Source organism: Gorilla gorilla, chromosome 19 (assembly GCF_029281585.2).
Source record: "Gorilla gorilla gorilla isolate KB3781 chromosome 19, NHGRI_mGorGor1-v2.1_pri, whole genome shotgun sequence".
In the NCBI taxonomy this organism is placed as follows: Eukaryota; Metazoa; Chordata; class Mammalia; order Primates; family Hominidae; genus Gorilla; species Gorilla gorilla.
In genome coordinates this window covers 95,377,449-95,389,452 of record NC_073243.2, presented here as the reverse complement: position 1 = coordinate 95,389,452, position 12,004 = coordinate 95,377,449, and the positions used below count along the sequence as shown (strand labels likewise).

The following is a 12,004-nucleotide window of genomic DNA, read 5'->3' as shown; positions in this document are numbered from 1 at the left end:
AGGAAACATTCATCACCTTCATCATTGCAGAATGCTCTAAGTTGTGAGACTGGTAAAATGGGAACTCAATGAAAGCATGACCAAGACAAATGCTGCTAAGCCACAGCCAGTCTGGCTGGAATATGAGTGAGGTAGAGAGAGGCTTGAGACAAGGCTGGAGGGGCACGCAGAGGCAGAAAACACAGGGCTCGGCCGGGTGCAGTGGCTCACGCCTGTAATCCCAACACTTTGGGAGGCCGAAGCAGGCAGATAACAAGGTCAGTTCAAGACTAGCCTGGCCAACATGGTGAAAACTCATCTCTACTAAAAATACAAAAATTAGCCAGGCATGGTGATGGGCGCCTGTAATCCAGCTACTCGGGAGGCTGAGGTAGGAGAATCACTTGAACCTGGGAGGCAGAGGTTGCAGTGAGCTGAGATTGCTGCACTCCTGAGCGACAGAATTGGACTTTGTCTGGCGGGGCGGGGAGTGGGGGGCGGGGGAAGAAAAACATAGGGCTCTAAAGGAATAAACATTTATGTTTCAGTGGTATAGAAAGTTAGAGTTTTACATAAGAAATAAATATATTTGGGTTTATGTTTTCTAAAGATCTCTCTAGATATCTGGTCTGTGGAGAATAGGATAGACACATGGTGGGAGGGCAAGGGTGGAAGACTAATGAGGACACTATTTTGGATCAGGACAAGGGAGCCACAGCATGGCTTCTGACCCCTGCCTTGCACCTGCCCCATGCCCATCTCCACATCCCACCTGCGCTTGTGCTCCCAGCGCTCTCCACCAGGAATCCCTTCCTCTCCCATCCCCAAGTCCTGCCATATTGCAAGACCAGCTCAAGGTCCACACCCCTCTACCTTGCATCCTCCCCCCCCAATCCCCGTCATCCCAGTCACATCAATCTACCTGCCTTGGCACCTGGAATACTACTTCCTGATTATCACAAGACTTGCTGTGGTACCTTGTGTGGTCATTTCACATTTTATGTGCATTTGTCTGATCTCCATAAATTGCTTAAAGTTTATTATGGAGATCAGTGGTATGATCTATGGCTAAATTGAGCGCCCAGAACATTCCAAGCAGGCACGATGCTAGATATCTTGGGGCACGTAGAGGGAAGATAGAATCTGGTCCCACAGAAGCTTTTGTTCATCTGTGGATTTATCAAATACAAAGATAGGTGATGCTAAGCCAGTTTGCACTGATGAGGAAATGCAAGGAGGGAGGAGATTCATGCAAAACAGTGGGTAAGAAACACTTAAAGCAACAATCTCAAAACTGGGGACTGTATTCCTTGCATCACACATGGAATCAAAATTCTAACTGTAGCTTTGCTTCTAAAGGAAATATACTTCCATAATTACCTGCAACAGAAGTCAGCACATTCTTTCTATGAAGAACCAGAGTAAATATTGTCAGCTGTGTAGGGGGCCTCTGTTGCAACTACTCATCTCTGCTGTTGTGGTACAAATGCATACATAGACAAACCATCCACAAATACACAGAGATCTGTTTCAATAAAACTTTATTCACAAAAACAGGGGGCAGGGTAGATTTGGTCTCTGTACTGTAGTTCACTGACCCCTGACCTAAAAGATTACATACTTTGAAAACAGCAATGCCAAACCTTGAATCCAGGTCCGATATTTTCCAGCAATCATGATGCTTCTTTGATCAACTGAATGAAACAGTTATAAATGTACAGGCTAAATTTAGCTTTATGCACTTGTTTTGTCCCCTATTACAGTATGAACTTTTGGTGAATAGGGATTTTCAAATTAATTAAAGCACTTATTTTTATACCCAATACACACAAATACAGAACTTTACTATAGCAGATTTTTGACCCCAATTTAGTGTGCTATCTGAATAAAAGGCTTAGTAACTAAAAAAAGTGCTGTCTTAGATTTCTGAACTATTTTTCTTTCTCTTTTTTTTTTTTTTTTTGGAGACAGAGTCTCGCGCTGTCACCCACACTGGAATGCAGTGGCACCATCATGGCTCACTGCAGCTTTGACCTCCTGGGTTCAAACGATTTTCTCATCTCAGCCTCCCCAGTAGCTGGGACTACAGATGCGCACCACCACACCTGGCTAATGTTAATTTTCTGTAGAGACAGGGTCTTGTCATGTTGCCCAGACTGGTCTTGAACTCCGGAGCTCAAGCGATCCTCTTGCCTCGGCCTTCCAACATGCTGGGATTACAGGCGTGAGCCAGCATGCCTGGCTGAAACTATTTTTACAGAGAACTTAGGTGGTGATATGGTTTGGCTGTGTCCCCACCCAAATCTCATCTTGAATTATAGCTCCCATAATCCCCACCTGTCATGGGAGGGACCTGATGGGAGGTAATTGAATCATGGGGGTGGGTTTTCCCATGCTGTTCTTGTCCATAGTGAATAAGTCTCAGAAGAGCTAATGGTTTTATAAAAGGGAGTTCCCCTGCGCAAGCTCTCTTGCCTGCTGCCATGTAAGATGTGCCTTTTCTCCTCCTTTGCTGTCCACCATGATTGTGAGGCCTCCCCAGGCATGTGAGACTGAGTCCATTCAACTTCTTTTTCTTTATAAATTACCCAGTCTTAGGCATGTCCTTCTAGCAGTGTGAGAATGGACTAATACAGATGGCCTTATCCTGTTTTTCCACAAAGCTATCTGAGGTACTATATAATCATCAAAAAGAATAAGGCAATTCTATAGATATTAATGTAGGATTAGAGCTAAAATACTATGCTGAGAAAAAAGTAAGCTACAACAGTTTGTTTCCATATATTAAAAATGAGGATGGGGATATATATGTATGTATGAGTATATGATTGGACAGTTTAAATTATTTTTGAGAGAATATTCAATAAAACAGTAAAAATATCTGTTTCTGGGAAAGGAAAATGGGTAATTAGGGCTACAGCTGGAAAAAAGTAACATTTTACTTCTAGTTTTTTTTGTTTTTTTTACAAATCACCTATATGTATTAGCTTTCAAAAGATTTAAAAATTAAAAATACTAGACTGTCAGCGTCTGAAGTGATAAAATACTTTATGCTGATGCCTTCCTCAGTAACAGACATTCAAAACTACAGTCAGCCCTCAGTGTTCATGTGGTCTGAATCCAACCACAGATAGAAAATATTTGAAAAAACTTTTTTTGGTGGGGCACAGTGGCTCACACGTGTCATCCTAGCACTTTGGGAGGCTGAGGTGGGAGGACTGCTTGAGCCCAGGAGGTTGAGGCTGCAATGAGCTGTGACTGTGCCTCTGCACTCTAGCCTGGTGACAGAGTGAGACCCTGTCTCAAATAAACAAAACAATGTTTAAAACACACACACACACACACACACACACACACACACGCGGTATAACAACTATTTATGCAGCGTTTACGTTGTGCTAGGTATCTGTAACCTGGAGATGATTTAAAGGGTAAGGAAAGATGTGTGCAGGTTCTATGCAAATACTACACCACTGTATAGCAGGGACTTGAGCATCTGTGAATTTTGTATCCTCGGGGGGGTCCTGGAACCAATCTCCCTTGGATACCAAGGGATGACTGCACTTCACTGACCTTGTTGAAAGCTACTGACATCACACACACCAATGAGTGCATGTAAAAGCAGTAAAATTGGAATAGGTTCTGTGGCTAGGGGAAGCTCAATGGTACTTTGTCAGCTGTGATGCTGCTCTACAGTGATGGGGGATGCTACCACTGGGGAAACTGAAGGGCACGCAGGCCTCCCTGTACGTTCTGTTGCAACGTTCTCTGAGTCTGTAATTATTTCTAAATAAAAGGCTAAAACAAAACCACAACTATGCCATGTAAAGGCTCACATGTAAATCTATGTTCTAACTATGGTGCTGCTCTAACCCCCCCAATCTGAGTCATGCCTTTCCTTGCCTATTTCCCCATCTATAATTGAGGGCGGGCGATAGCCTTCCAGAGTAAATTAAGTCACAGAGGGAATCCTGAGAGGTGAGCAGTAGAAAGAAGACTTCTGTCAAATTCTTTCTGAGGCTAAAATAAAAACAAAGACAACACACATCCAAGTCTTTTCCAGCTTTCCTTGGGTCCCTGGCGGGGCCACAGGCTTCAGGCAGCACCTGGCTTCAGGTTCCATCCCAATCCCTGCAGAATGGGAAGAAGCCATCCGTGAGAGTCAGTGGTCTGCAAGAGAAGTGGCGCTTGCTCATGCTAGACGCCTGGCCTGGTGGTTTGGGTACATTGGCAACCAAACCGCCTACCTGTGTGTTCTAGTCCACAGGGAGGTGCACGCAGGTTCTAGGATCCAGGGTTGCAAGATCAGGCACACTTCGGGGCTGACATAGGAGACTGTCTGACATAAACACATTTCAAGTCCTCAGCTGTGTGTGACTTCATTTACCAGTCCCTTCTTTTGCTTTCTTGGCATTCTTGAAGTCACACTCAGTGTCCACAAGAGCAGTGGAGACAGCTGCAGATCTGTGTTTAGACCTGATGAGCAAGTCCATGAAACAAACACAAAGCCCAGACACTGAAACCATAGCATTAACACCAAAAAGCTGGCCGGGTGCGGTAGCTCACACCTGTAATCCCAGCACTTTTGGAGGCTGAGGCAGGTGGATCGAGACCAGCCTGGCCAACATGGTGAAACCCCATCTCTACTAAAAATACAAACCCTAGCCAGGTGTGGTGATGCATGCCTGTACTCCCAACTCCTTGGGAGGCTGAGGCAGGAGAATCGCTAGAACCCAGGAGGCAGAGGCTGCAGTGAGCCGAGATCACGCCACTGTACTCCAGCCTGGGTAACAGTGAGACTCTGTCTCTAAAGAAAAAAAAACCCACCAAAAAGCCAAAACAAAAATAAGCCTCCCCTCCATGGTTTTTAGAGCCTCCTGATAAAGGAAACACACAGCATGTTAGCTAGTATCTTTTATTGTCAGAACTTCTGTGAGCCAACAAACAGTTTTGCATGGTTGTACACAAAGGGACAAGGCAAATTTCTTTTTTCGTGTGGGTAGACTTAGTTGGCCCAAGTCCTTAAAACTTTTCCATATAAAAATAAAAAGTCCAAGACCAGATTATTTTTCTTCTGGTCATAAATGCTGATTTATTTACAGGTGCCTTGTTCAGACCACCATTATAAACTTGGGATAAAATATGTGTGTATTAAAGCCTCAGCATTTAATGTCAGGGTCCTTTAAAGATTGACTCAAGTGTTAAGACGTTTCTGGAATGCAGTGTCCCTCCCCCATAGTCAACATGGTTATTATATCTGTAATCTATCCAGAATGATACAAGCTAACCTTCCAAGTAACACTTTGTTTTTAACTTAAATCTTTTAGACATGAAAGACTCCAAAATGACTTCATTCTTGTTCTAAAACCAGCACTGGAGCCAGCTGCTGAAGAGTGGTTTATAAATACAGTTATCTTGTAGGCTGCTTATCTGTTTATAATACAGCAGACACAGATCGCAGACTTTGCTACATGTAAAACAAAATGGAGTCAACATGTGTTTTTCAAAATACAGCAAAGGCAGGAAAATCCAGGATTTGGGTTTGTTAATAAAACCACCTTATAAAGTTAACAATTGAGACTATAGCTCTGCACTATTAAAATATACAGACTGTGTACACCATTGCACATCCTTTTTCCCTTTGCTTTTTAATGCTCATGAAACCATGATTAAAGTGTTGAGTTTATGAACACATGCACGAACAGGCAAGCACGTACACTTAAAAGATGAAACAAAGAAAAAAGTTGATTCATGTCATTCCATGAGAAAGGCTGCCCGCAGCACTCCAGCTCAAACACACTGTCCCCTCGAGCTCTCTATCCCCCTTCCCACTCCTCACCTTCCCTCAGATTCGGGGAAATCAGGTTGGGAGGTTAGTGCATCATTGACAGAGAATGCCCCCCTTCCATGCTCTGTTAAGTCTCCCCCAGAAGGGGGGAAGGCAGTTCCCTTCAGTAGCACAGTTACGGTCGATTAGTGTTGGTTCCACAAGTTAAGGCACTTCCGGCTGCTTTGGTGGCAGCGTGGTTCCTCCCCTCCTTTTTTAAGGCATGTGTCCTCTAAGAGTAGTAAAGCTTTGGAAACTGTGCAGACTGTTAAAGTTGACAGCTTAATACAGGATCAGTGAAGTCGGCAGGCAAAAGGATCCTCGGAGACACCTCCCTCAGACCAGAAGCTTCCAGAAAGCCTGGGCAGCTCTGTGTTTTGGCTGGGCATGGCACACTGGAGCCAGCCTAGGCCAGAGGGTGGTGCGTTCAGGTAGCAAAGACAGATGGGCTCTGTCCCGCCTTCACCTGGAGCTGCCCTGGCTGCTGGCGGAGCGTGTCGTGCTGTAGCGCTTCTTCACGATCATGCTGATGTAGGCTTTCATGAGCTTGGCCACATCCACCACCTGCCCAGGGGGAAGCAGAACCGACACAGGGTCACAAGTCTCCCCCAGGCAAAGGGCCCTGCCTAATAATCCAGACATTCCTTGGGCACCCTTCCGTAGCTTTCCGTGCTAATCGACGGATCCCATTTTGCAGGAAGCCAGAAGTTTAACCACTTTCACCCTCATCAGGGCAAGGTGGAATCTCAGCTTTTCCAAATACAACGTGCACCACCTGGTGGTTCTTTCACACAAACGTGCCAACTTGGCTTGATGGAAACTGTCAGATTTTGCACATTAAAATCCAGAACTAACCGAGGACGCTGAAGTGACTCGGTGTCAACAGTGCTAGAATTACTATCCCCGCTTAAAATAAATGTGAAATGACAGAGTCCACAATTACAGCCTTTAAAGACGGGATCATCTAATTCTAGTCAACTCATTAGGAAGCAGCTGAAGAAACAAGATAACTGAGGCCGCAGGGGCTGGGAGAGCGGCCAGCTCCCCAGACGCCAGGCCAGCTTCTGCTCCACACCAGCCACCTCCTCCAGCTGGGATCTCCATTAGCTCCCTCCCATCATGTCCCCGTCATTGCCACCCCTTCTCACAGCTGGCCTGGATCCCTGTGGCAGGCATCATAACCGGCTTCCATAGCCCTGTTTGCTCTCTTCCCTTCCAGTCCCACCCCAGAGATCACTGTCTGTAAATTCACTGTTATGCCATGCACAATCAAAGATCCCATAGTGGTTCCTTGTTGTCTACTGGATCTCACCAAATCCTGCAGCCTGGCACCTGGGACCCTTGAGTCAAGGGCTCTCCACCCTCTTCCCTCTCACTGCACGACTCCCCATCAGCCTAGGGAACCTACAATGCCACATCCTCCAAGCACCTGGAACGCCCTCCTCACTGCCTCTCCATTCCAAACCAGGCAGCAGGTGATTCCTCTCCACTCACCACGTTGACTTGCTAGCTGTTCCCTTTGTGGAAGCCTCAATAAGCTTCTTGTATTCTATTTTTTAAACTTTGAGGCTGGTAGCACATATATTTAGAGGCCTTTTAGTGTGTGTGGTTTCACAATCCAGAATGAGCTGCACCCAGGATGGTCATGCTCCCGGCTCCCTCCTGGTCTCAAGAGGCCACCAGAGCCGAGTCTCACAGCTGTGACACTGCTATAATTGCTAACTAATTTTCATAAGGTTTTGTTGCAAATAATATACTTTTTCAGGGACATCTATGTCACTTCCCTTTCTCTGCCTTTCCTCCAAGGGTAAGACTCCTTGACAAAATGGAACCAAATTCCTCTGTTGCAAAAGTATACAAAAAAAATATGGTGATCTCAGATTTTGGCCTGCAGGGAACCAGCAGCTGGAAAGGGACCACCACACTGTATTTTCGTGTTTTGAAGAAAAATATTCAAAGAAAATGACCTGGTCAAAGGCATGAGGAAATGGGGTCTTGTTTTTCTGTTTTGTCAAGACCATGAATAAAAAGATGAACTTGCTTTGCCTCTTACCTCACTGGTTTCAAAGAGCAGCTCCCTCTCATCGACCACGATCTTATACGTATTCGCCAGGGGTGCCCCAAAAGAGAGGATGTGTTCATACTGGAAGACTTCCAGTGGTCTTCCCTCTCCACGCTTGTAGACGGAGACGGCGTCTGCGCTGACACCCAACCAGAGTTCCTGAGGGAAGCCACCTTCCTTGCACTGGTGGGCAAGAGTCAACAGAAGAGTTAAGTCATGAAGTGGTTGGCAACAGAAAGCATCTAAACCATAAGACAGGCTTTGAGTGAAGTCCTCTGTGCAGAAGATTAAATATATTCGATGTGCATGCATGCATGGAGGGGCCTGAAATATGAGAAATGGCACCTCTCTGGCTATCTTGATTTCTAACTAGTTAATCTCACGCATTTGGGAAAACCTCACTAACTGGCAGAGTCTAACATCTTGCTTTGACTCTCCACTTCTCAGCATTATTCTACCAGCTGTTTGGATTAGCTATGGGGAAGTGGCCTGGAAACGTACATGCTTGGCCGGGGGACTTAAGGAAGCTTCCCTGCAACCCAAGCCAAGTCTACTCTTGTATTAATATCTCCAGTTCTGCCTCCAATCCTCTTTGCGGATGGTTAGTCTTCAAATACAAAATCTAGGATCACAGAGGAAAATTCTCCAAATCACGCATGCTGAGCAGTTCTGGCTCCTCTTCACAAGGAGCAGCAATGGCCTTCCATATGCAGAGTGGGAACAGGAACTTTACCAGTTTAACTGTAGACTTTCCTGTACAGATTGGTGGAAGAAAATAAGAGCCCATATGAAGGGGCTAACAACACAGGGCTGATCCAAACCTGGACAAGCAGGAGGGCTATAAATTGGAGACGCTGAAAAGAGTCTCTAGTTTGTATCCCTAATAACCAGACATTCTCTGCATCCTCCATGCAAAAGCCAGTAGCTTTCTTTTTTCTTTTTTTTTTTGACGGAGTCTCACTCTGTCACCCAGGCTGGAGTGCAGTGGCGTGATCTTGGCTCACTGCAACCTCCACCTCCTGGGTTCAAGCGATTCTCCTGTCTCAGCCTCTCGAGTAGCTGGGATTACAGGTGCATGCCACCATGCCCAGCTAATTTTTTGTATTTTTTGTAGAGATGGGGTTTCACCACGTTAGCCAGGATGGTCTCGATCTCCTGACCTCATGATCCACCCGCCTTGGCCTCCCAAAGTGCTGGGATTACAGGCATGAGCCACCGCGCCCAGCCAAGCCAGTAGCTTTCTATGCTAATCCACAGCTCATGTTTTGCCGGAAACCAAGAGTTTAACTGCTATTATCTATTCCTTGTCAGGGAGAAATGGAATTATGGCTTTGTACAAAGCACCTGATTTTTTAATACTTAAAAACAGGCATAATTGAACCAACCAAACCAACCAAAAACATCACCTAATGAAAAGCCACCCATGGATTCTAGAATTCATAATCAATATTTAGAATTTTATACAGCCTCAATATAAAGTCATCAGATATATGCTGAATTACTGTGATCATAAAAAATGGAAGCTAATCTAGATGACAAGCTGGCACACTTATCTGTTAAGGGCCGCACAGTAAAGATTTTTAGACTTTGTGGATCACATGGTCTCTGTCACAACTACTCAACTCTGTACAAAAACAGCCAGAGAATATATCTAAAGGAATGAGCTTGGCTGTGTTCCAATAAAACTTTATTTAGAAAAAAGGAGGCAGGCAGGATCTGACCCACAGACCAGTTTGCCAAACTCTCATCTAGACAATTAGATTTCTTTTCAATAAGTGGTCTACTTAAAAAAAAAAAAAAATCAGTAATGGGTTGACGCTAATGGCTAAATTCCATTATGAGATACACATTCTTCCTTTCAAACAGATGGCTGTAAAGAAAAAACAAAAAAGTAAAATGCAAGTATATCCAAAGTTTCTAATTTGTATATACAGCTATAACATTTTTTTAAATGTAGATTTTTATCAGTGTTTACAAAATTAGATCTATAGCTTCCCTAAGGAAGGCTAGAAGAATAGATGACATCTTAATTTTGCATTCATTCCTAATATTACAGATGCATTTACTACACAGGAGAAGAGAAACTGTGAGAAGGGAGGTGTTAATGGTATAATTTGGGGGGCTCGAATAAAAGAGGTTGAGAGAGCAAAATGCTCCATCTTGTCTTCTCTCCACATGAACTTGGCCGTGATCCATGTTCTCAGATGCCGGCACCCAGCCCACCCCAACACACGGCAGCCAGTTCTCACCTCCACATCAAACAGCGTCGAGCCATAGCCAGGCCACTCCTTGATCAAGGCCATGTACTTGGCCATGGCCTGTTCCTGGTTCATTCCCTGAAATTTCTTCCACTTGTCAATGATACTGGCTCGAGCAGAGGAGACTTCTTCCTTAATCCACATGTCCAGCATCTGCTCCTCCTCGACCTTCTGCCGGACCACGGATCCTGTCCGGAAGCTCCGCCTCAGGGTCCCCTCTAGGAAGCTCGTCCGCCTCTTCTCCAGCCGTTCACAAGGGGTGAAGGTTTTGGTTGACTGGCTGATGCGGGCCTTGAGTCTCTGCAGGGAATAAACCTCTTCGAGAGGTGGGACGGCAGCGTGCAGAGTATAATCCCCCTGCAGATACTGGAGTCGCAGGGCAGCAAGAACCTGGAGGTTTTCTTCCGGGGCTGGATGGTGGCCATGGATAACCGCTTCGTGGGCCTGAAAGGAGACAGTCAACAGCTTTCCGGTCAACGCACTGCCATGCCATGGGATGCCCACGTTGCTTGCTCCCTCACTTCATGAGGGTTTCTCTCAAACTCACCTTCCCTGACTGCCCTGGTTAAAACTGTAACCTCACCCCTGCTCACTGCTTTAAATTTAATTTTCTCCCTAGCACAGATACCATCTAACACACGTCACATATTTTATTCCTTGTGGTCTCTCTCCTGTCAACTAGAACAGTCCCTGGAACGGAGGTTCAAATAAAATGTGTAGCAGGCTTCATTCTACAAACGAATGAAAGAGCAGCTGGCCTTGTCTTTGCTGGGAAATCTACAGGTGTGCCTCATTTCTAAGGAGTACCAGTTAACTTACAAGGCTAAGTATTAACAGGTTTCACCCTTGCTTGCTGGCAAAGAAATCTGTTTCTAAGTATTCCTTTTACCTGTTCAAACATAAATGCAAACTCCACACTGTCTTTTGGCACGTTGTCTGTGTCCAGGAAGCAGTAAAGTTTGAAGTAGAATTTCCATGGCAGGTCCCCAACCTCGGATGTGGCAGCCAGCCTACAGAGAGGAGTCAAGAAAGGCTCAGAATATGAACAAGAAGGGCCTTCAGTGACCCGCAGGGACCTGACTTTACATGGTATATTCTAAGGACACAGACATTCTGTCCAGGCCCAGATAACAGTGGATAGAGATGGGGATAGAGGAATAAACAGAGTGAAAAAACGTACTTTCATCCTGATTTTGCTTTAAGAAAACAAACAGGCAGCCCCCTAGTTTAACCAGCTAACAAGTGTTTTCAGAGAGCCGCATTCGAATTAGTACCAGCTAAGCATTATGCTGAGTCCGGGAAGAAAAGAAACAAAAGCCTGTTTCTTTATTACCTTTACCAAGCCTCAGATACATTATGATAACATTTATAAAAATTGATGTGAATATTCTTGTATGAGGGCTGTGTTTATACTAAGCAGAAATACCTTCCGTGCTACTCAGAGGATATGAAGTCACAGATCAAATAGCGTAGGTCTACAGGCCAGGTGCAGTGGCTCACGCCTGTAATCCCAGCACTTTGGGAGGCCCAGGTGGGCAGATCACCTGAGGTCAGGAGTTTGGGACTAGCCTGACCAACATGGCCAAACCCCATCTGTACTAAAAATACAAAAATTAGCTGGGCGTGGTAGTACATGCCTGTAATCCCAGCTACTCAGGAGTCTGAAGCAGGAGAATTGCTTGAACCCAGAAGGCAGAAGTTGCAGTGAGCCAAGGTTGCGCCACTGCACTTCAGCCTGGGCAACAGAGCAAGACTCCATCTCAAAAAAAAAAAGTAGGTCCATTTTATATTGTAGACATAACACATAGTTTAAAGAGTTTATAAGCTGGCTTCAGTCAATCAGCCCAATTTCAAAGCTAATGACAACTGGAAACCTAA

The 12,004-nt window shown here is 45.1% G+C and overlaps 1 protein-coding gene across 1 annotated transcript in view; it reads right to left on the bottom strand.

The window, feature by feature from the left end:
* Positions 1-4,880: 4,880 nt before the first annotated feature.
* Positions 4,881-12,004, bottom strand: part of MYO10 (myosin X) — a 267,318-nt gene continuing 260,194 nt past the window's right edge. The window contains exons 38-41 of the mRNA XM_019013445.4: positions 11,016-11,136; positions 10,118-10,570; positions 7,860-8,051; positions 4,881-6,370 (exon numbers count right to left, since the gene is read on the bottom strand). Coding sequence (XP_018868990.2) covers positions 6,269-6,370; positions 7,860-8,051; positions 10,118-10,570; positions 11,016-11,136 — 868 coding nt within the window. The 3' untranslated portion in view covers positions 4,881-6,268. The remainder of the gene's footprint in view (positions 6,371-7,859; positions 8,052-10,117; positions 10,571-11,015; positions 11,137-12,004) is intronic.